Source organism: Conger conger, chromosome 13, assembly GCF_963514075.1.
Source record: "Conger conger chromosome 13, fConCon1.1, whole genome shotgun sequence".
Lineage (NCBI taxonomy): Eukaryota > Metazoa > Chordata > Actinopteri > Anguilliformes > Congridae > Conger > Conger conger.
The window spans coordinates 6,568,356-6,592,615 of NC_083772.1; the positions used below are offsets into that span (position 1 = coordinate 6,568,356).

General features: G+C 45.9%; 3 protein-coding genes across 9 annotated transcripts in view; 2 read left to right on the top strand and 1 right to left on the bottom strand.

Annotated features, from left to right (window-relative positions):
• Positions 1 to 65: 65 nt before the first annotated feature.
• Positions 66 to 5,408, bottom strand: actmap (actin maturation protease). 6 transcript variants are annotated; one of them, XM_061216760.1, is made up of 7 exons: positions 4,560 to 4,880; positions 3,107 to 3,351; positions 2,373 to 2,441; positions 1,946 to 2,070; positions 1,714 to 1,843; positions 889 to 959; positions 66 to 602 (listed from the first exon to the last, which is right to left on the bottom strand). In XM_061216760.1, the coding sequence occupies exons 1-7, from the start codon at positions 4,830 to 4,832 to the stop codon at positions 250 to 252; spliced, it is 1,266 nt and encodes a 421-aa protein (XP_061072744.1). In that variant the 5' UTR covers positions 4,833 to 4,880; the 3' UTR covers positions 66 to 249. The 6 variants fall into 6 exon arrangements, with proteins under 6 accessions (XP_061072744.1, XP_061072747.1, XP_061072746.1 ...); XM_061216763.1 differs by lacking the exon at positions 4,560 to 4,880 and adding an exon at positions 5,272 to 5,408 and having other exon boundaries at positions 1,714 to 2,070; XM_061216762.1 differs by lacking the exon at positions 4,560 to 4,880 and adding an exon at positions 4,892 to 5,262 and having other exon boundaries at positions 1,714 to 2,070.
• A 184-nt stretch (positions 5,409 to 5,592) lies between these two features.
• On the top strand, positions 5,593 to 9,555 carry snrpa (small nuclear ribonucleoprotein polypeptide A). Of its 2 annotated transcripts, none has more exons than XM_061217229.1 (7): positions 5,593 to 5,711; positions 6,075 to 6,150; positions 6,351 to 6,523; positions 6,966 to 7,142; positions 7,476 to 7,658; positions 7,758 to 7,846; positions 8,406 to 9,555. In XM_061217229.1, exons 2-7 carry the CDS (start codon positions 6,078 to 6,080, stop codon positions 8,563 to 8,565), a joined length of 855 nt encoding a protein of 284 aa, XP_061073213.1. In that variant the 5' UTR covers positions 5,593 to 5,711; positions 6,075 to 6,077; the 3' UTR covers positions 8,566 to 9,555. The 2 variants fall into 2 exon arrangements, with proteins under 2 accessions (XP_061073213.1, XP_061073214.1); XM_061217230.1 differs by having other exon boundaries at positions 5,627 to 5,711; positions 6,029 to 6,150.
• A 7,925-nt stretch (positions 9,556 to 17,480) lies between these two features.
• The window catches only part of LOC133108488 (protein jagged-2), a 42,935-nt gene continuing 36,155 nt past the window's right edge, over positions 17,481 to 24,260 (top strand). The window contains exons 1-2 of the mRNA XM_061218053.1: positions 17,481 to 17,783; positions 23,659 to 24,021. Coding sequence (XP_061074037.1) covers positions 17,637 to 17,783; positions 23,659 to 24,021 — 510 coding nt within the window. The 5' untranslated portion in view covers positions 17,481 to 17,636. The remainder of the gene's footprint in view (positions 17,784 to 23,658; positions 24,022 to 24,260) is intronic.

Genomic DNA, 24,260 nt, shown 5'->3' on the forward strand with positions numbered 1-24,260 from the left:
GCAAGTTCTAGAGCAGCAGGTGTTTTTTTTTGTTTTGTTGTTTTTTTTACACATTCAGATGAATATTCAATACAATATTATTTTATTGAAATGTAGGTGGCCACTGTCAAGTTAGTCATCAAAGAACATTTTAATAGTTTTATTTATATTTTTATATATATATATATATAGTTATATATATATATATATATATATATATGGGAGAGCGGTCAGTCCATCCTTTGAGCCTTTGAGCAGTTGTTGCGTGGCTCAGTCCTGCTCCGTGCTTTGGGCAGGGTTCACGTCACGGTCGGTCTGTCTGTGCAGAAGCACTGCCTGTCCCGCCAGCCCGACCTGCAGCCCGCCCTGGGGCAGGACGTAGGCCGTGCCGTCAGCCGCTCGCTTTGGGTCCATCTCCCGCAGCTGGCTGTTGCTCCTCTCCAGCGCCTCCAGTGGCCAAAGCTGGTAGCGCAGGCTCTTGCCCTGCTTGGCCAGGATGTACACCTCCTCCACCGCCGCACCCTGCCAGCAGGGGGCATCCCGGGGCAGCAGCAGCCAGGGCAGGGCAGGGTCTGCCTGGAAATGCCCCTTCAGAGTGCCCTGTGCCACACCCAACAGAATCCCTATGGGAATGGGTGGGGGAGAGACTACAGGTGTGTACTGGGTCAACAGGCATATGCTGGGTGGACAACAACAGGAGTTAGACTTTGAAATTCATCACTTTTAGATGCCTTCAGAATTGTCAATTAATCATGTTCATGACCAAAATTTTAAATCATCACAGGATGGAACAAGTTGGCGGAAGAAACTACATTATCATTTAAATAAACTTATGAATATTGGTGAAAGTAATGTTTAACTTATGCATGCTGGGGGGGGGGTGTGTGTGTGTGTGTCGGTCCGTCTCACCTGAAGCCACAGCCCAGTGTGCTCTGTGGCCACTACGCAGACAGGGCTCGTGGTTGAAGTCCTCGTCGTAACTGCGCAGATGCAGTTAAAGATCATGACTGACGTGTGCTCTTTCTGCCTTGCCTGACCGGTTGAGCCCTAGGAGAGTGCCAGTGCCTCTCTAAAGCAGTAGCAGCCAACAGTACACTGGCCAGTCCAACATTACATAATATTACACTTTTATCCAAGTTAGAATTGATTAGACTAAGCAGGAGACAATCCTCCCCTGGAGCAATGCAGGGTTAAGGGCCTTGCTCGAGGGCCCAACGGCTGTGCGGATCTTATTGTGGCTACATCGGGGATCGAATCACCGACCTTGCGGGTCCCAGTCATGTACCTTAACCACTACACTACAGGCCGCCTTGCAACTGCAACTGCCAGGCTGCTCAAATGTGACGAGTCAAAACACAGTCCAATTTAGCTTTTGGAAGACCCCAGAGAGCCTGCCCCCTCAGCATGGGCTTTCCTGTGGTGGTCCATCTGACACAGGAATGACATGACAGGTGGCTTCTTCCTCTAGCACAGGCTTGTGTTTTTATTTTTGCATGCATTTGCCAGGAGAACAATTTATCTATACACCTCAAGGAAAAATTTTAGGATCCAGGATCGCCAGTTCAGAAATCTGATTTGTCAAGTTATGAAATTATTCCTGATGTGTAAAACATCTGCTTAAAAGCCCATCGCTCTGGATAAGAGCGTCTGCCAAATGCCAATAATGTCATGTAATGTAAATGAAATTTGTAGTGAGGTACCACCGGAGCTGGGTTCGGGGTTAGCCAAGGATACGGAATGAGGACCGGAAGTCCGGCAGAGAGGTGCCTCACGATGCGGGAGGAGTTATCCCCTCCCATTCCTCCCGACAGATGCTCTGCGTGGCACCCACACACCTCTTCAGCAAGCAGAGCCATGTCCCGGGCTAAAACACACACACGCACGTGATTGAGCCAGACCTTCTGCTCCAACCGGGCGCCAAAATGTTGCTGTTGAATCGCAAGTGCCAAACAAACTGCCGCTGCACCTGAGAAGACTTCTCCCTGCGCGGTGTAGCCCCTCTGCATGGCCGTGTGCACCACGCTCTCCATGGTCATGGCCAGTGGGTGCTGCAGGAGGTGAGCAGCCATCCACAGCGCCACCAGACCACACCTTCAGAACAAACAACTCTGAGATACAGCTGTGTTCCCCAAAAAGGACATGGCTAACTCCCGCTGAACAATTCAATAATTTATTTTTCTTGCTCAAGGAAACTTCTGGGTCCAGCTTCTCGCTCTTCGAAGGAAGATTTATGGGTAAAGGCGGCGGATCTCGAGCGATTTCCCGGGTCGGACAAAGAACAAGGATATAGGAGGTGAAATAAGTGATTTTTACCTGCTAAACAAGAACACTCAAAGGAATGGACATGCAAACAAGAATGTAAAGTATTTAGACTAATGGCAGTATTGACTCACTGTGGTCCATCCTGAATGAGGGAAGGCACGTATTTGTTGAAGAGGGCCCACTGCAGGTCTTGTCTGAAACTGCATGGAAAACACTAAAGGATTAGTTCAGATTTTAGCAGGGGGTTTCCTATTGAAAAATCCAACCTTGTATGAATTAATGTTTTACCTTCTTTTCAAATGGCATGTTTGCCATGGGACTACTCAAATACAGAGTGTAGGTGTGTTTCTCCCTTTTACAGGACACCATTGTTAAAGGAAACTCAATGAATGTTTGGGGGGGAAAAAAAGAAGGAAATTCTCCGCTGTGTGTGTATCTAAACATTCCAAACAAATAGTGAGAATTAGTATAGCTGCTGCTTGATTAATCTCAGTTCAAAGCATGTCAAATGTTTTGTTGATTCAAGACTGGACCTGCATCATTCATGCTTCCATAAGGGACACTTTTGTATAGTACAATGATTACTTATCTGGAATAAAATATCTGGATTTTGTAATATGATCAAGTCAACTAAAACTGCAGTGGTCCCCAGTGTAAGCTATACATTTAATAAATTATCAACTGCAGTTATATGATGATAACTGTTCTGAAAGCATGAGTACTTCAAAACAGTAAGTATGTTCACAGTACTGTGAAGAAACATAACATGTTAATTCGCTTACAAGGTACTGGGTGAGATGCACTCACTTTGACAGTAACCAGGGGAACTACAAAGGTGCACCAGTCAGCTTAAGCGCTCCCTCACCTGCCCTCTCTCTGTCTGAGTAGAAGCTGTGCCTCCTTGTGATCTCCCACCACGGGGGACTTTCCCTCAGCTATGGCCTGGTACAGCTTCTTCTTACTGGAGCCTGGTAGGACAACTGGGGGTGGCGGAGCAGTCGGGGGCAGAGGAGGGGGCGGTGTGGGGCTTTCAGTTGACATGCCGCCCTGTTTACTTCCTCCACTCACTCTGTGCTGAGTAACCGCAGCAAACTGCAGACTGGTGCATGACTATCAAGCAAACAAGTTACAAACGTGCAGGTTGCAAACTTTAAAAATTCACAAATGGCTGCAACAAACTTTTTTCTTTTTTTCCCAAAAGGAGACAAAACTAAAGTGGGTAATTTTTCTTTAATATTTTGTATACTAGGAGCTTTACGCATGACAGAAGCATCATACACATGATTCATATCAAGTTACCAGGCGACTTTTCTTTTGACTGAAAATTATTAAGATGCTTTCTAATAAAATATTGCAGAACATGTTTTACAAAACATCGCTGGGGGGGGGGGGGGCTATGTATAAACACTGCCGTAATTTGTACACGACGAAACCAAAATGCATTAAGTGCCCTTTATTAAAATCAGAAAATGTGCACTTTAACCACATGTGATTTTTTTTTTTTTTCATTTTTATTACAAATCTCAAATTGTGTACAGAGGCAAATAAATAAATAAATAAATAAATGATGGATCTTTGTCCCAAACGTTATGGAGGACACTAGGCATTCACCTAATAGCTGTAGGTATTACTCGTGGCGAAAATAATAGCTCGGAAAACTCGCTCCTTGGTTCATAGGCGTTATTCACGGTATTTTGGCGTTTGGGCTACTGCCCCTTGCGTCTTACAGTAAGCAATAAACTAAAAACAATTTACATTTAAACCCCGTGTATTGCGTTAGTAAACTTAGGTCGTGTTGTAGCTAGTATCTAGACGTGTGTGATCTAACTTATGTACCCTCAAAAGTAGTTTCAGCAACACAGTGGCGGAAGTTGGCTAAATTGGCTAGCTAGCTAGCATTCACTAGCTGGAACATAATCGTGAAATGTAGCCAACAAAATAAAATAATAAAATATTTTTATTTAAATAAAATAAAAAAGAGCTCTTACAAAATGCTAGAGTGAAAAGCTATCCAATGAAAATCTGAAATAGTGTTTCAAATTGAAGCTCAAACGGCACATACCGCACGAGTGAAATTGCTTCTGCCTTGACTGAACGGCTAACGCGGTGTTACAGAGCATGCCCATCCAGTACCGATTCCATATAAGGCTTGCTAAACTGTTGGATGCATGTCATTATAAAACCGTTGGTTAATAGCAGTTATAAACGACATACCACGGCTATGACTTCTAATGGTTGTTTGTTTGTTGGTTTGTTTGTTTTCACTTTTCACTCTGCGGTCGTTCAAGTCCAAAATGCAGCCAAGGCGCGTGAATCACCTTGCAAATATGTTGCGCAGGAATTACAAGCAAGCAGGTACGCACAGCGACACTAACTAGGCTATTGCACAATTTATAACCATTCCACTGACTATCCCTCTTCCCACGGTCCAAACTTTGCTCTGTGCTTTTCTCCCAATTACATTTTCTACCCTTACTCTCTTTGTTGCTTCCCGTGACATTTTTGTTCTTTGCTGTCATCCGTTTCACCGGACTTTCCATCTTTCTTCTCACATGTCTCACACCCACTGATTTCCCCCACAGACAAAACATGCAGCCTGGTCTTTAGACAACCCACACTTTTCTGAACACCCATCTTTCCTACACCTTACCCGTGCATACTGCTGCAACATGTCCGTATGACACCAATAACAGTGTCCCTCTCATATGCCCTCATACTGCAGCTACCTAATTAAAACCCTTACTGTAGCCTCCCACCGAATTATAGCAATACTGATCCACTGTCTTGTTCTTTTCCGTCCCTATAACTGTTCAACCCCTTCGCCCCACGAACTTTCTCCACTTAGTTATGTGTAACCTGCTAACGCAATGCTATTATGAAAATGTGAGAAAATATTGACGACAAATAGGAACCTGCATCCGGTGAACATCAGCGCGGGGGAAATATAAATACAGTTAAAGATTTATTTTCTCGTATGTTTGTTTCTTTATTCGATGTTGTCTGCATAGCTCAGTAAATGGCATATCCTACCTTGTTTAAATTACATCCATTATTAATAGGGTCTCATTAAATAAGTTCTGAACGGATTTGTGTCATAGAATTCAATAACTCTCAAACCTCTAAACTAGCACTATGTGCCTTCGTCCATTTTGGATACGAAGGGAATTTGAGCCAGAATGAAAACTATTCCTCAAGTTACTGCAATCCAATCGAATTGTATGTTAGAGTTGGGTTATTAAGCCTTGTCCAATCACACCACGCATCTCGCGGGGGTGATGAACTTCTATCTAACCAATGGAAGCCCACAAATGTATGGAAAGGCAGGATCTATTTGACGATTGACGGATAAAGCAGCCAACGGCGTTAATGAAGTTGTTTTGTGGCTGTTGTAGTTAGTGGCGGTTTCACAGGAGTACTGGTAGCAGGCCGCACGTTGGGGAAGCTCACGAAAAATTTACCAAAAGGTTTATGTAAGTAAAACTAAATCACAAGAGAGTGTGTTAAGTTTACTTTTTTGTTCTCTGAAAACTGGTACTGGTATTTTAACAAGGATAGTTCACCTTAGTCGTTTTATCGAATCGATGTAACTTGCTAACCAACCTTACTGGCAAGCCGGCACTTGAGCGAATTTACGGTCGTTTTTTGTTTAAACGACAGTAACGTTATTTTCAAATTGAAAAGCTGTAACATGTTTTAGATCTAGCAGACGGCATTCATAATGATACGTTTGGACTATCTCTTCGCTTATCGTGAGTGCATGAACCAGACCGGCTTATTCGGCCTGCAGACAATAGTTGCCTGACTGGATTGTGGTGTTTGTATGCCGCTCTCAGAAAATGGCTGCCCAGGACATGCGGCTCAACCACACCATTTACATCAACAATCTAAACGAGAAGATCAAAAAAGACGGTAAGTTTATTTTCATTTCTTTTTCTTGACCATATGGTTTCTTGTTTACAAATAAGTTCGCAAAGTTATGGCTTGTATTGGAAAATCGGAGTACAATCCTGTTTTATTCGGGCTACATTGTATTTGTCGTTGCAATGTCAGGCTGTGCGTAGATGTGATTTGTTACACCAGAATGACCGTTGCACTTCCCTCCTCATTAGAGTTGAAGAAGTCCCTGTATGCCATTTTCTCCCAGTTTGGGCAAATCCTGGACATTCTGGTGTCCCGTTCCCTTAAAATGAGGGGACAGGCTTTCGTCATCTTCAAGGAAGTCAACAGTGCCTCCAATGCCCTGCGGTCCATGCAGGGGTTCCCCTTTTACGACAAACCTATGGTAAACCTATGGTTCAAATGCTCCTGATCCTAACCGTTCCTTTGTTTTCAAGATGCGGTGTAGATTAGTGTCTTAGACCATTAATGAAATCGCAGTAACCTGGGTGGTGTGCTAAAATGTGTTCTAAACTTGCTAAAACATGACCAACTGTCCAGTGAGCATGCCTACTATACAGTGGTAGGAAGAACTACGTACATGTGCACAACATTAGCGCAGATGTGGGGTCCAGAACATGGTATCCAGGGGTGTGGTTGTATTGGCTGCTGATTTCATTCAATTGTGAATGTAAAAACCTACACTCCAAAGGGTGAAATGATGTGGGTGTGTACGCTAGCCGCTCGGTGTTATGGCTTTGCCCACACTCCCGTGGCGTAGCTCGCAAAACCCAAGGCACCGTTGTGCAGTAGGTTCTCACGCTTGTGCTTTGGGCTCCTCGACACAGCGCATCCAGTACGCGAAGCTGGACTCTGACATAATCGCCAAGATGAAGGGCACCTATGTGGAGCGTGACCGCAAGAAGGAGAAGAGGAAGGTGAAGGGCCCCGATGTGACTGGGGCCAAGAAGGGCGTGCCAGGGGCCGCAGCCCCAATGGGCCCCGGGGTCCCGACACCCATGCCTGTGAGTGCCTGGACTGCCGCCGTTTTATGCTCTCCATGGCTCACGTAGCTGTGCTGTACAGGTTAATGTGTGCCTTTGGAGCCTCTGCTTTTACATTTACATTTTAATTCTACCACACTAGCAGTGATGAAAAGGTCTCAATGTTTTTGTTATTATTCCAGGTTGTGTTGCTCCAGGTTTTCCTGTTTTCCTTTTTTAAAGCCTGTGTCAGTCACTGTTGGAATGGACGTCATACCTGACTGGACTTGCTGCACGTGATGCCCAGTTTGCAGTGAGCGTTGTTGATGTTGCAGTCCCCCTGCTGTGTTTAATGCGGCCCTCTCTCCTCCACAGGGCATGCCCCCCATGAGCCAGGCTCCCAGGATGATGCCCATGCCTGGACAGCCCCCCTACATGCCCCCCCCTGGCATGATGCCCCCTCCAGGCATGGGGCCGGGGCAGATGCCCCCGGGAGCCATGCCCCCTGGCCAGATGATGCCGGGCCAAATGCCAGGGCAGATGCCTCACGCGCAGCAGGTCAGTGCAGTGACGTCCGCGGGATTAGAAATCGCACCAGTGTGTCCTGGGTACCCCTGCCTGCACCATGCATGGCGTAACTGCTGCCATCTGTTCCAGGTGTCGGAGAACCCACCCAACCACATCCTGTTCCTCACCAACCTCCCCGAAGAGACCAACGAACTCATGCTGTCCATGCTGTTCAACCAGTCAGTAGCCTCTTCTCTTCTGCCTGTGCCCCACAGCTGTTCAGCGCAGTTCATTAGCCTGAGGGCATTCTCCCCCCGACACGGCTCTGCACTAACCTTTTTTGCCAAGGAGCAGTTGCTCCCAAGTTAAATGTAGAAGCACTCTCAAGCATCCCAATTCAAATATGTGCTCCTAAAATGGCAGCATTGTGGAGCCCTTCCCTGAGCACGTCTGTGACATTTATTTAGGCTTGGCATTAATGTAGGCTCCACATTTCTGTGAAGGCCTATTCTGAAAGGCAAACGCTGAAACGTTTCCATTATCAGCGTCAATGATGTCGCTCATTTACTGCATCAAGCACTTAATTTATGAAACTCAAGGGCAGCCTGTAGCGTAGTGGTTAATCAACCGTACGTCACTCTGGATAAGAGCGTCTGCCAAATGCCTGTAATGTAACCTCTCGGTCTCACTAAGTTCTTAAGTGTTTAGGGTCCGTCCTGTTGGAAATGCTTGCTCTCTTCTGTGTGCCTGCCTGTCTGGGTATTCCGGAGCTCACCCGATGTTGTGCTTCCGCTGCAGGTTTCCCGGCTTCAAAGAGGTGCGTCTGGTGCCCGGGAGGCACGACATCGCCTTCGTGGAGTTCGATAATGAGGTGCAGGCAGGCGCTGCCAGGGAAGCGCTGCAGGGCTTCAAGATCACCCAGACCAACGCCATGAAGATCTCCTTCGCCAAGAAATAAAAGGAACCGGCTCCTCGTGATGCATGTGTACACATTCATGCGGCTGGCCATACGCTTGGGACAAATTGGGGGCCCCTTTTGTTTGCAAATTGCACCCACACTGATTGCCATGATTCTCTGTAGCTCAATTTTATTTCATTTTAATCCCTCCCACCACAAAAGTTGTTCAACACAGCCCACAGGTCCCCCAGCAATCCCTCTGTGTAGTCTCATTTCGGCAGTATCGGTGGGCAGAGCCCATGGACTTCCCAGGAGCATGTGCTTGAGGTTGGTAGCTCATGACCTGTGTCCACCGATGCTGCCCCTCTTGTCCCTGGTATCTGTGGAACGAGCCCACACTTCCCAGCAGCGTTCCTGTGAGCTCAGAAGAGGCATTGCGTCTGTGTCCCAGCTGCGAGGTAAGGGTAAGGATGGTGCACAGTGAAAGGTTGGTGTCTTTTTACAACCATTTTATTCCCCCTCCCTCCCTCAGACATTCTTTTTGGCTGCACAGAATGTCTGCGCTGTTTACTTGATTTAGTTTGAGCGCCTTAACGATCATTGCCACCATGTAGTATGTTGGCCACTTACAATTTTTTTTTTTTTTTTTTTTTTCTCCGCATAAAGATGTCCTTCTCAGCTAGTTCTTGCAGCTTCCATGTGATTTATTTTATCCCTTCTGTAGTTTGAATGTTTACTACCTCAACAGGTAATCTGGTATAGTTAAAGACTAAAAGAAAGCCAATACACCTCATGCTTCTGGTGGTAATTTTTTCAAGGCGTATTGCCCAACAGTTTTTCAAAGCCAATGGGGAGGGATGGGTGTTCTCTTGAACATGTGTTTTGGTTAATTATGTAACTCCCATCAGCCACCTGGATGTAATGTGTAAGCATGCGTGTTAATTTCCTTTTTATTGTACTGTCCTATTGTAAGCATTGCACCCAGGGTCTGGACCACCAGACATTGTACCTGGAGCTTTTCTTCATTATAAAATGTTTTATTAAGCACAATGTCTGTCTGTTCATTTCATCGTGGGACAAAGTTGTCAGTGACGCTTTTTTTATTTATTTATTTTAATATATTTTAAAGATAGAAAATAGTCTATCCTGCTCTGTTTAACTAGCTCCCATGGCTGCCTAGTTTGGCAGGTAATCAAATGTTTTTAAACGTCTAGGCACGCTTCAGCGATTTACGCAAATATTGGTTACATTTCATAACTATACCTTTACGTATACACTCGCCAAGGTTTTATTAGCTGGTCGAATGACAGGTCTTCTCATTCTCAAACTCCTCTAGAAATGTCCAGCTTCCCAATTACCATAAGGTGCTCTCATGCAACTCCTGCATGCCAAATGGTGCACTTGATTGTCATTGGCAAAGATAGTCACAATGTTTAGCCACCGGATGTCACTCGTGAGTTGTCTTCAACTTATTTTTTTTTTTTTTTTGAGATCTCACTTTTGGGCGATTTTTCCTGAATCTGTTTCATTGAGGACGATTAAGGGTGTTGTTGCAATTAAGAATTTTGAAATCTGGATAGTTGAACTTTTTATTTATTACTTTTTTCAAATAGCGTTTTGTGTGTGTTTGGAATTCGGTTTCTGGGCTACTTGGGTGCTGTATTCTTCTGGTTTCAGGTTTGCTTTCAGACTGGTTTTGGTTTTCACTTAATGCAATTCTCCCACGTGCGTGCTTGTTTACCTTGACCCCAGGGGCTCGTTAATTGAGCCGTTTTGTTGCACATTTCCAATTTTGGTACACCCCTCCCGAAGACTGATGGGAAGACTTGGCATTCCTGTAAGTCTTGGTCGGTGGGGGTGCTGTCCCCGTCAAACACAAATATATAAACTGATTGTTATGGTCTGCTGTCAATCCCTGGCCCTGGATCGGTTAACCCTCTTCTGGAATCCTCCAGTTGCTGAAAAATAACAGCGTTCTTCCACCAATTTGGGTGTCTCGCAATGCTTCTGCATTAGCTCTTGTAAAGATGGAATCACTACATCGGTGTCCTTGAGTATTCCTTGTGTTTCCAAGGGAGACCCTTACTTGATAGAAAATGGATTTGTAATTACAAGTGGAGTGTTCATTATTCACGACTTAATGAGGGATGGTTTCCTGGTGGTGTGAGATTGTTCAATAAATGAATGTTCACATTGACGGAAGTGCGATACGCCGCTGTTCGCTGTGCCCTTCAGTTGGCTGTCGAGTTGATGCTGGATGTGGCAGGGGCGTCCGTTTTGAGGAGAGAACCTCGGTCACTACTGCTGTAGTTGAATACCTGACATGAATCCTTTCCTCAGCGCACTTTAAATGCATTTAAAGTGAATTTGCTGTCAAACTATGCTCTAATTTCCAAGTGGTTTTCCTTGTCGAGTTTTGGTGTAGCAGGTGTAACCTGTAGTAAATCTCCCTTTGGAAATGTCTGCAAAACGATTTTGACCGGGCCAGGTATAATCGATTTGTCTCCCTTCAGTTTTCATTTTTGCATTATGTAGGCACAGTTGCCATTTGCAGACACCTGCGCGTGGCAATGCAATTCTAAAATTATAATCCAACGCCATCACGCATTAACATTTGACATCGACATGCTGTAAGTGGACTTTAATGTTGCCACATTGTACACCTTTCCAGTGTTTTATTTTAGGTCCTGTTATCCATAGGCGAAGTTTGTGGTTAAGTGCCAAGAACAATCGCTATCCAGTTGTGCATGTCCATTCTCCAGTGCCTCTTATGAGCTTTACCAAGAACAATTAAAAGGTACTAAAGGTACAATAGGTACAATTTTTGTGTTCAAGACCATTGTGAATCCCTTCCTATCGTTGAAAAAGGCTCACTGACATGTTGACTCACCCTCTGCCTGTGTTTATAGTCCTTAAATTCAGGTTTCAAAATATGCAGTTGACGGGCTGGCACTGTACCAAAACATTGTACAGCTGTACAATAATCCAAGCTCATTGGTTGAAAATTGTCACAGCCAATGGTGTTTCAACATCAGCGTGTTCAGAGAAGGGGGAGGGATAAACAGTGTTGTGATTTGAGCGTTTCTTGCTGCAATTCCGTTTAGAAGTCCAAAATTACCTATTGTACCTCTAAGGCTTATTAATATCAATGAATCTCTGTTCTGATTGGCTGGCTAGCTCCAACAAACGATGGATTATGTGGATTTATTTGGTGACTGCATTTTGATACTTTCACAGTGTTCTAGCACCTTCAACTCCTTTATAATCCACATAGCAAGGCAAATGTCATTTTACATGATATGGGACCTTTAACCTCTGGTGTTATTTGGGTAAATCGGAGTACCTGGTGTATTTCTGAATTTGAAATGAAAGTTAGAACAGCTACAGGCTGACGGGCGTATGTGAATGCAATTAGTGAGAACATGATGTAATGGTGCCATGGTGATGCTGATAGCTTGGCTGCTGGACTGATGTTGTTTTTTGGTGTGTGTGTGTGTTTTTTTATTTTATTTTTTTACATGACCAAATGCTTGTGGGTAAAAAAAGGAAAACCTGGTCGTGTGAAGCAATCGCTTAATCTGTGTTATGCATGCGTCAAGCGCCAACGAATTGAAGGAACGACACAGAAGTGAGGCTGAGGCCTAGTCTGTCCCCTCTAATTCTTCCCCTCTGTTCCTCAGATCCCCTCATCTGCCTCAACATTTTAATTCCTGTGTCGTCCGGGGACTGGGCTCCAGCTTGCGGCTTCCTGCCAATTCAATTTTCCATCCGTCTGAATTTTTTTTCTCGCAAAAACACAAAATATTGAAATTCATGAGATTTGGGGATGGCATTTGCTGCGTATCGATTGCGGCAGTGCGGAATGGGGCCGCGGCGTGGGCACCCCCGCACAGCGACATGCACACCATCAGCCCTGCGTGCTGCCGCCAACGTCCTGTCAGCGGGTTTGAAGTGGCAGCCAACTTTCCAGGGGTGGAGGGGGGAGGGGTGGTAACTGCTGTTTTTTGTTTGTTTTTTTGTTTTTCTTCTCTCCCCCTCTTTCTTTCTCTTCCCCATTGGCTATTTGATATGATTGGGAAAGGGGGGTGCAAGAAAAAATGTCCCCCCAAAGTGAGCCAGTGTGGAGCCCCAAGAAGAGGTGGCTGTGGCTTAGAGTGGGAGGGGCGGCTTGTTTACTTGCCATCTCTTGTTTTCAGTGTCTGTTTATAAGCTTTTTCTGCCAGCGGTTCCTCTTGTTCCATCTCAATTTTTTTTTTTTTTTTTCCCTTTCTTTGGTTCTGGAGCGACTATGTCTTATGGATTTGCTTCGGTTTCCGCACTTTGTTGGAGGGCTGATTTTTCTTTTCTGTTTCCCCCTGGCCAGACAGAACCAGGATTTGCATCCTCTGGGAGATTTAAACGAAGCCTCATAAGTCTGTCATTTTGGTTGGATGTAAAACCTAATTTCTTTGTTTGGTAAAATATTTTCCTGGCTACTTAGTGCCTGAAGCATCCAGTCAGCCCACGCACCGTTCACTGAGTTGTATTGTGCGAGGGTTCAGAAATGTTTGTGTGCAATTCGTTCATGTAAACTTTCAACTCATAGAATTCTTCCCCATGCTAAATTATTCCCTTGTTATTATTTAGAGGGTTGGTGGTACTCCCAGCGCATCCTGTGACTGCTGTATGAAATGCAAACCTGTGATTTAAATGCACAGTGTTGTTCAGTCTGCCCCCAAGTGCTGATCCAGAAACCGTTAATGGCTCTAAAGCTGTTCAGATCCTGCCTTATTTCAGGTCAATACTATAAGCATTACTTCGCCATTGAATTTGGTGTGAATGGGAGTCTTAAAGCATTCTGGCCTGCGGGGTGGCTCATTTTGCTAAGGCACCACAGAATCCTCCCATTTCCTCTGATACAATCGCCAGTTACATGTTGCCCAATGTATGGGAGGGCTCAGTCGTTTAGGGGTCTATCTACAGAGACCCCTGGTCAATTGGGCACCTATTGACTGCATTCAATACATTATATTGCATTACATTAAAAAAACAGATATGAAAGGTAATCCTCCAACTCCCCCTTTGCGAGGTGAACTGGTCTGCAGTGTAAAAAAATTATAAAACTTTCTGGTGTTATTCTGCCTTTTCGTCAATTAACCGCAATAAAAAGGGTTCTCCCAGTGTCAGGGCAGTGCACAGCGTATACAGCAGTAAACGCTGTCTGCAGCCTGCCACAAAAAGTTTAGTATAGTTATAGGCCGTATAAGGTATTTGTATCTAGTGCTGGCATAAGTGTCAGTGTAATAGACTATTATTATAAGAATTGTATATGTGAATGTGCTTTTTTTTTTTTTTCTTCCCGTTTCCCTTTTGCCTGAGAAAGCGCTGACCTTAAGCTACTGGGGCGCCGCGTACGTGCGTGCGTGCGTGTGTGTGTGTGTGTGTGTGTGCGTGCGCGCGCGCACAAGTGTCTGGAGCTCTTGGCGACACGCCTGGTGACTCCCTTTTACCAACACTATGGCCTTTCAGCAGAGGAATAAAGGCAACTATCTGCCGACCATGCGTGGGCCACCTCCGCTGTGTCCATCTTATTAAGATTAAAACATCAAGAGCATTCCATCGGACTTTAGCGAAACCGCATCATGTCCTCGCAAATATGAGAATACACTAATCTAGTCCATAGCTTGAAAAATTAGAAACACTCTTACAATTGGGCTGTGTGTGATTATACACCGAACTGGAAGTGCTGTATGTACCTTCGCTCCTTAGAATGATACAATGTTGAAAGCATTCCAATTCAAGTAGCCTAGCTAATATTTCGTGTGATCTCCGATTACATCTGTCTGTGTTGCAAAGCAGAATCTAGTGATTCACACGCCTCTGGTCAGCAGTGACAATGTTACAGGTTAAAAGGATAATGTTTAAAGCCAACGTGATATGATTTACTCGGTTTCAAGCGGGGTTTGTTGATTTTGTTGCGAGGGAAAGAATGCGTTTGCCTTGTCTTCAAAGAACAGTGTTTTGTTTGAGGTTCCTTCTCAAATCGCCGTGAGCTTATTTTGGATTATCGGTTTTGCCGAGGGTTTGCGTAACCTGTAAATTTCCTGTAGCTACGCATGTTATCTGGAGCCACACAGCCTGCCGTTTATGTCTGATATATCACGGTGGGTCTAGCAGCCCGTTTCTGCTTAATCCACTGGCCTTGGTCGGTAGTCTTCGTAGGCCTGTTGAGAGATCAAGATGCAAGACGTGAGATTTGTTGCTGAGAAAGACCGAGAGCAGCTCTTCACTAAAGAGCTGTGCCATCACCGACTGGCAATGCCAATCTGTTTAATTCAGTCGGTTTTAATGTGGGGATAAAGTTTTATAACCTGGTTAAATCAGTTAATTTCATTTATGGTTACATTGTCTTGCTTTGATGTAGAGCATGCTGGAAATGCTGGGGCAAATTGTTTTCAATAGATACAGTGGCTTCAGAAAATATTCAGACCCTGTCATTTTTTGCAATTTATTATGTAGCACATTTATATTTAAACTGATAAAATTGTTCAAAGGCCTACTCTCAATAACCCATAATGACAAAGTAAAAATATGTTTTTTACATATTGAGTGGCCCAGCCAAACCCTGTCTTAAATCATGTAGAACATCTGTGGAGACCTGAAGATGGCTATTCACAGACACTTCCCATCCAATCTGACGGAGTTTGAGAGGATCTGCCAGGAAGAATGGGAAAGAAAGGCCCTAATCCAGGTGTGCAAAGCTTGTAGAGGCTTTCCCAAGAAGAGTCGAAGCTGTAATTGCCAAAAGGGCTTCTACAAAGGACTGGATTAAGTGTCTAAATACTTATATAAAGTGATTTTAGTTATACATTTTTCATATCTTAGCAAAAATTCTGAAAGCATATTTTCACTTTGTCATTATAGGTTGTTGAGTGTAGATTGGTGGGCAAAAATGGCAATTTCCTCAATTGTAAAATAAATATACAACACAAAGTGCAAAAAAAAAGTGAAGGGGTATGAATTCTTTCTGAATCCACTGTAGGCGTGCAATTCGCACCTCCTCCGTCAGGTGGCGGCCTTCGTCTGAACACGGACGTTGGGACATTTTATTGATTGTTGATGCGAGCGAAAATGTGACTGGTTGGACGAAACGCTACTCCTAAAACAATCGGGACCACTTTCATGTAGACTTAATGGAAGGAAATCTGTGAAGTGACTTCTAATCCCTTGATCAACGAGAAGACTGGATTGAAATTCAGTGCATGCCCCTATTCACTGGTGCTATATGCTAATCAACGCTGGTGGCTTGAAGAGCCCTCTGTTCTAACCCAGGGTCACCGAGCAGCAAAGAGAGCACAGAAACTATCCGTTGCCAGGGACGTCAGCGTCAGCAACAAGTCTATCCCCAGACAGAGAGCGTTTTCGAATAAAACTGCTTCATTATGTTCCAAGCATAAAGCAGAGACATTGTGCGTATCTCTGGTCTGGATGAACGGGTACAGGCAGAAACTAGCTAGATGCGGAAAGTATTTTGAAAAACGACAGCCAAAAAATAAAATGGCATGCCGCTTCTGCTATGAGGAGGGGTGGCTTCATTTTCATGTCGTAGTTCGTTTTTTTCCCGCCCCTTTCGCGCAGCACAGGAGAAGAATGTTAGGCTGCCTCGACAGGTTTGATTGTACAAATGCGTACACGCACAAGCCTGGTAGATTGCAGAAAACGTTATTTGGCACGCTGGGAGGTTCTCTGCGTGCGCGTGCATAGTAAATTATCATTACTAAAAAAACAAAAAAACGAGGTGCAAAATATTGGGCCTAACTCCTGGGAAATGCTTTCCCCATGACTACCTAAATATTATAGCTTATGAATGAATTTCCATACTGGCTGCTTCTGTAAACCACCAATTAGCGAGCCATTTCATAACCGATGACCCTCTTAGAAAATCCAATAACAAGCCAATAACACTGTTATTGTCATTTATTTGACAGAAACGTTATCAATTAGTGAGGCAGCACTTTGATGTTAAATGCAGATTAATTGTTGCTTAAAACACATAGAGGACCATTAGTATATCCGACAGTATAGACTAACTGCGAACAAACCAAGCCAACGAGAAAACAATCAGAGAAACCATTAACCGAAAAGACCATATAGGCCTATAGACTAAAACCTGTGTCGATGGTATGTGAGGACAGGATCCAGACAGCAGGCACACAGTTAGATCAACACAAAGGAGGTGTTCGTCTATTTATAGGCATTCTTCAACTAAAAGCGAATTAAACGAATTCTAAGGAGCGATAATGTCAAAGTACATTACACATGAACCGGAAAAAAAACGACTGCAAAAGTATCCTTGATATTGCAGATCCCACAATTAAACACATTATAGACTGTCAGTCACTGTCATTGGCACACTGACGAGTTGTAGTGTCTGAAGCATGTTACAATTAAATAAATAAATAAATAAATAAATATTACAGGTAGGCTATCGTATTCGATTGGAATGCGCAGGAGGCAGAGACCGCCTCCGTTACCAGAAGCACTGCACACGAGAAAGGACGACGGATATCCCCAACGCCAGGACACACCCTCTTATCTTTCTCTCCGACATTCGCAGTCAAATACACACTGTATGCTCTTTTCCTCCGTAGCAGCAGTCGTGTATTGCGCCTTCTTCCAGGCCAGTCAACCACCTTAGGTTGGAGTCCAGTGGGCAGCCATGCGCACAGAGCGCGAAGCGTAGCCTAGTGTGTGAGGGTTAAACGGCAGAGAGAAAGTCGGACAGAGAAAGAGAGGGAGAGCGAGAGAAAGCGAGTAATTGGGATGTGAGCTCAAGTCAGTGAGCCAGCAGGTCGGACAATCAAAGCTTCTTAACGACTGGTGGAGGGAAAGAAGGGGGGGGGGAGTCGTGTTTTCCCCGAGACGGACAGCGTGGACAGCGCACAAACAGAGGGAAAATCGGGGGAAGGGGGAAAGGGGTGGGGAGGTGGGGTAACCTTACTGACCATATTTACCCAAATATGCGGGCTGTCACTTAAAGTCCGGTGGGATGAGAAGGTCTCGGGAAAGCTGAGTTCGGCGGAGCGGGAGTCGGAGTAACAAGGGGGTAAAAACACGCACGTGTCCCCCGCAGCGAAAGTGCTCGAAATCAAATGTCACGAGAGGGAGAGACGGAGAAAGACGACGAGGAGGGGAAAACGTGGAGGGACAGCCGGACGAAGAGCTCCGCGATGACGGACCAGGGACTGGGACAGCAGTGGCCCGTGATTTTCCTGCTGGCACTCACCCTGCAGTCACAGGTAGCCTAAGTCGCCGATTAAGCGCTATTTTCAGAGCGGCTGTTTAACCTAGTGGCTTTATTTTGATGCACTTTTCCGCTGTGAGAAAGTAAGACCAACAACAATTTTTATACCTCTATTTTAATTAGATTTCCGCCCTGTCTCCATTTAGATGTGCTCCACCTGTTGTCCCATATATGTCGTATGTGGTTTCATTTGGACACTTGTTGCTCTTTGTAAGCGATTTTCTTTTCTTTTACACAAAAGCTACACAAGACAGATTCTTCTTCTTGCATTTTTCAAGAGAGCAAGAGAGCGCGTTTACTTAAATTCTCTACGCAGCTTAAATGTAATTACTTTCCCACCAGGCGATGGGGTTGGGGCTGCGGTCAAGTCATTGTTTGAACTGTAATAGGAGAAATAAAAAACAAATATAGGAAAGAGCATTGCACGTTCACTGTCTCGGGCATTGTGTGCAGTAAGCAGACGAAGCTTTTGCTTATTAGAACATATAACACACCTATAGGGTAAAGGAAGACAACGATGTTGTGTGTTCCGACAAGAGGGTAGCCGTTCTATGTTCTGTTGTGTTTACACCGAGCGAACCAGGCGATAGTTCACTTATATAGGTGAGGACGCGATAAAAGTGTAGGATCTGTGTGTGCGCGCCTGTGTGTGTGAGAGAGAGAGAGCAATAGATGGGCTTGCTGTAGCCTATTCTCTGTTTCAGCTGTTTGACTCACGTACAGTGATCCACTAAACAGAATCAATCTTCTTAATAATGCTCGCCATGAATGCGCTTTGTCGTCCACTCCCGGTCCCTTAAGCGAACCAGCCAAATTATCTGGCCGGGGGCCAGGCGTCGTATACAGATAGTTTATGTAAGTGTATTATTCACAAAACGGCAGCGCATATTGAAATTCCGGCCATGACAGTTAAGTAGAGGCGTTCCACCCCCTGATATCAGGCCAATATGTCAATGTACGGAAATACAAAAAATAAAGATAGGCTACCTGCAGATGTGGAATTGTAAATGATAAGAAATTCATAAGAACATACAGTGCATAAACCTGTGTCAGGATGACACTAATTCTACTAATGCAGAATGCACTAATACAACCATTTTCTGTCACTGTTTGTCATATGTCAAGATGACTGTGTTCATATACACCCACTGAGCACTTTATTAGGTATTTATTAGACATATTTTTTGGCTGCTGTAGCCTATCCACTTCCACTATCCATCCAAGGTGTGTTCAGAGATGCTCTTCTGCATACAACTTTTGTAATGTGTGGATATTTGTATTGCTGTCACCTTCCTGTCAGCTTTGACCAAAGTGGCCCTTCTCCTCTGACCTTTTGTCATGTTTTTGCCCGCACAACTGCTGCTCACTGGATGTTTTTTTTTGTTTTTCGCCCCGTCCTCTGCAAACTCTATAGACTGTTGTGTGTGAAAATACCAGGAGATCAGCAGTTCTGAGATACTCAAACCACCCTGTCTGGCATCAGTGATGATTCCATGGTCTGAACAACAGCTGAACCTCTTGACGATGTCTGCATTCTTTTACGCATTTAGTTGCTGCCACATGATTGGCTGATTAAATATTTGCACAAGCTACAGAGAAGTGGCTGGAGTGGTGGATAGAGTAGACAGTTAGAAAGAGAAATAGATAGTTACATTACATTTGGCAGACGCTCTTATCCAGAGCAATGTACAGTTGATTAGACTAAGCAGGAGAAAATCCTCCCCTGGAGCAACTTGATGGTAGGATTAAGAAATAGAAAGAAGGATGCATTGATTATCTTAAAACAATTTATTTGGTTGAGTGATTGATTGCTTGATTGGTTAATTGATTAATTGGTTGATTGTAGGATACTTTCTCTGCCTCTCTGAATCATGTGTGTCTTGATTCAGTACAATGCAAGTGGCCTCTCCCAACACAAAAACACTCACGTGGTGTTTAATCACCCTTAGTTCAATAACTATCTATGTAGATGAAAATGTGAAGCAGTTAATTACAGTAAAATTAAGATGCATCTGTTTTTTAACTGAAAAACTGTCACTTTACTGCATTTCTCCTTCCATTTTCCATGGGGCGACATGGCTCAGGCAGTAAGAGCAGTCGTCTGCCAGTTGGAGGGTTGCCGGTTTGATCCCCCGCCCGGGCTGTGTTGAGGTGTCCCTGAGCAAGACACCTAACCCCCAAATGCTCCTGCCGAGCTGCCTTGCATGGCAGCCAATCGCCGTCGGTGTATGAATGGGTGAATGGAGAAGCATCAATTGTACAGTGCTTTGGATGAAGGCACTACATAAATGCCTGGCATTTATTTACCATTTTACAATGTTTAAAGCTATGTAGAACTTTGTTTATCTCGTAAAAATACACATTTTCTTTACTGGGCAGGGGTAACCTAGCTGAGCTTCCATCAAGGTGTCGCCCCCACCTGATCGATGTTGGGCGGCCTGCAGCGTAGTGTGTTAAGGTACATGACTGGGACCCGCAAGGTCGGTGGTTCTAATCCCGGTGGTTCTAATCCCGATGTAGCCACAATAAGATCCGCACAGCCGTTGGGCCCTTGAGCAAGGCCCTTAACCCTGCATTGCTCCATGGGAGGATTGTCTCCTGCTTAGTCTAATCAACTGTACGTCGCTCTGGATAAGAGCATCTGCCCAATGCCATTAATATATTGTAATGTGATGATTCATGACCGCTGTTAGCATTAGCGACGGTGCCAAGGCAGAGGGCAAACTGCGGCTCATCTCACACGTGTGAAGGGGAGGGTTATGTGTCAGTAACACACATTTGTATCACAGCTCAGCGTGCTGGCTGTGAAACCCCAGAACAGAACAGTGTAGAAGAGTGTTTATAGAGAGTGCATTTTTCACTGAGGGTACTTTTGTATCCTTTCTCATGGGCAAAGTTAGTCTTGTATTCATTCTTTACTAGGCAGAGTGTGGTTTAATCAACTCGGTGCATTTCGGTTACGGTGTTTCTCAATCTGCGTGGAGCGGGGCAGAGTGGTATGGAACTTATCAGTGAAGTGTTGTTCGGCCGGTGTCAAGCCGAGCATTGGGCAGTGGCAGAGGGGAGAGGGTTGGGGCTGTGTTGGGGTTCAGGGACCGGTTGCAGGCATGCTGTGCTGAAGGATGTGGCTCTTTGAGTCTCCAGGTGAGTGCTGAAAGGCGGGTATGTTTGGAATGGCCACGGAGGAGAGAAAGCGACGGAGGAAAAAGAGGAGGAGAATGGGGTGCCTGTCTCTCTATCTCCACAGCCCCTTTGATGCGGGAGTGCTTAGCTCCCCAGCAGTGGACCTGGAATGGGATGAGATGCCCTGCACTGACAATAGGCTGGTAGCACAGACACACACTCTCTGTGAAGCTCCCTCTTCTAGTCCTGGACACACCTCCCCACGCAGACACACACACACACACACACACACACACACACAGACATACACACACACACAGACACAGTCACACACTCCCTATGAAGCTCCCTCTTCTAGCCTGGACAGAGTTTGTGTGTGGGGGGGGGGTGTCAGTACATGTACACAGGCACAGACACACACACAGACACACATACTCACTCTCACACACACACACACACACACACACACAAAGACACACAAGCACACACAGACACACACACAGACGCACACTCACCCACACAAACACACACCTACCCATGCACACGCACACACACATGCACCCACGCACACACACACAAACACACACTCACCCACGCACACACTCAACCACACTCACCCACGCTCTCACACACACACACACACACTCACCCACACACGCACACACTCACCCACACACACACACACACACTCACCCATGCACACACACACACACACACACACACACACACTCACCCACGCTCACACACACACACAAACTCACCCACGCACCCACACACACACACACACACACACACACACTCACCAACACACACACACACACACACACACACACACACACTGCCCACCCGGCCCCTGGTCCTCTCTGGGGGTCTTGTTAGCAGACAGCGGGGCAGGTGTGCCTCCGTCGCCCTGTGCCTGGGGGAGCGGGTCAGGGGATAAAGGGCAAAGAAAGGAGGGCAGGACGGTGTGATGAAAAGAAAAAAAGGAACAATTAAGTGAAGAAGAGCCAGAGAAGGAGGGAGGGAGGGAGGGATGGAGAAGTCACAGCCTGTTCTCAGAAAGAGGAGGCTGTTCCTTCCTCCCTGGAGAGAGGACAGAGGCAAAGGGAGGGAGGGAGACTGATACAGAGAGAATGAGATAAAGAGAGATAAAGAGGAGGAAAGAAAGGTAGCGTGTTGGGGACGAGAGAGAGATCTGTGTGTCTCTTCCCCAGAGACAGTGAGGGGAGGGGGGGGGGGCACTGACGGACCGATAGAGAGAGATGAATAACTAAGTAAAGATAGAATGAAAGACAAGAAGCAAACACATGTCCTCCCTCCCTGGAGAGAAGCGAAGGACAAGAGGTGAGAGAGAGAGAAAAGGAGAGAAATAAAGGAGGGAGGTGAAAAGAGGGCAGCGGGTTACAGGAGAGAGTTCTCCGTGGCTTTGTTTGAATGCACACACTGTGGAAGTATGCAAGCACAGAGCCTCTCATTCTTGACTCATGTGGAGTTTACATTACATTACATTAATGGCATTTGATGGAGCGACGTACAGTTGATCAGACTCAGCAGGAGACGGTCCTCCCCTGGAGCAACGCAGGGTTAAGGCCTTGCTCTAGGGCCCAACGGCTGTGCGGATCTTATTGTGGCTACACCGGAGATCGAATCACCGACCTTGCGTATCCCAGTCGTGTACCTTAACCACTACGCTACAGGCCGCCCTAAGAAGGTGTCACTCAGTTAAACTCCACCTGTCCCCAGTAATGCTTTCAGGAGTGGGTTTTGTGGAATGAGTCCCAAGTCAATGTTCTGGAACTCCACTGCGTTCAGTCACCAGCAGCGATTGTTGCATCAGCATTAGAATGTCCACTTAAGAGCGTTCTTATCACACATTTCTGACCTTGCACCTTTAAAGGGCTAAGCTTGTCACTCTTTTCGAGACAACCTTTGAGTCAGAAATCTCTAATGGGAAGCCGGCCACTGTCTGTCTGACTGCCTCTTTCTCCGTTTGTGCTGGAAGAGTCATAGGAGGGGAGGATGAGTTTTGGAGGATGAGTTTGGAAGTCAGTGAAAGTCGGCGAAAGATTACGGAATGAAGAGAGGGAAGATAGATGAAGCAGCTGAATCGGAGCGGAAAGGTGAAGGCCCAGACGGTCACAGAGTGAGATAAACGGAGCGAGATCCACCAGCACGTGGGAGTGCTCTCTGTATGTGACGGCAGGATAGAGCGGATTCCATTTTTTCCTCCTTTATTTTGGAAGAAGGTAGCTAGAGAAAATGTGTGCTCTTTCCCTCCCTCACTGTGTATGAAAGGGTGTTGTGTATAAACGATACATTCTCTTCTGTCAATTGTTTCCTTCCATGCCAATGGAGGGGCTCCTCTGAGTGATTTTGACTGTCTCACGGGACTCATTTTGTTTCTCCCTCTTTCTGTGCATCGATATACGCACCTCACCGTCTCCCACACCTGCCACCGCTCATCCTCTTACACGCCTCTTTCCACAATTTTATCTCATCTTTCACTTCCTGTCCTCCTGTCCCCTCTGGGGGCTAGATGTCTGTGGGTGTGTGTGCGTTTTTGTGTGCATGCGTGTGTGGGCGTGTGTGTTTTTGTGTGTGTGTGTGTATGTGTGTGTGTGTGTGTGTGTGTGTGTGTGTGTGTGTGTGCGTGCATGCGCGTGTGTGTGTGTGTGTGTTACAGCTGTGTGTGTGTGTGTTTGTGCGTGTGTGTGTTACAGCAGTGTGCACTCTCGTCTCTCCTGCAGGTGGTGTGTGCAGTGGGCTTGTTTGAGGTGCAGATCCGGCAGGTGCAGAACTCCCAGGGCCTGCTGCAGAATGGAGAGTGCTGTGACCTCCCGTCCAGCGGAGGGCAGCGCTGCTCCTTCACTGACCAGTGCGACACCTTCTTCCGCGCCTGCTTGAAGGAGTACCAAGCCCGGGTGGCGCCCACTGGCAGCTGCACCTTCGGCTCTGGCAGCACCGCCGTTCTGGGCGGCAATTCCTTCTCCCTGCGTCACCGTGGCCACGGAGGGGGCGGAGCCGGAGCAGGGGGCGGAGCCGGGGCAGGGGGCGGAGCCGAGGACCGGAGCAGTGGAAGCATTGCCATTCGCTATAAGTTTGCTTGGCCGGTAAGTGCAGGGTGTCTCATTTCGATGGCTGCTATTTTACAATCTATTAAACAAGCGGGCAGTGGGAGGACCCAACCCCAACCCAGCCCCAACACCCAGCTGGCTCTCCCCCCTTGCTTGCCCTTCCCCGCCCCTAAACCGAGTCCTTATCGATGGGTTCTGCCTGCGCCAGTGGCTGATGTGTTCAGTTTTGCTGTGTCTGGTGGGCGGTGCGTTGAAGGCTGATTGGCCTTCAGCTC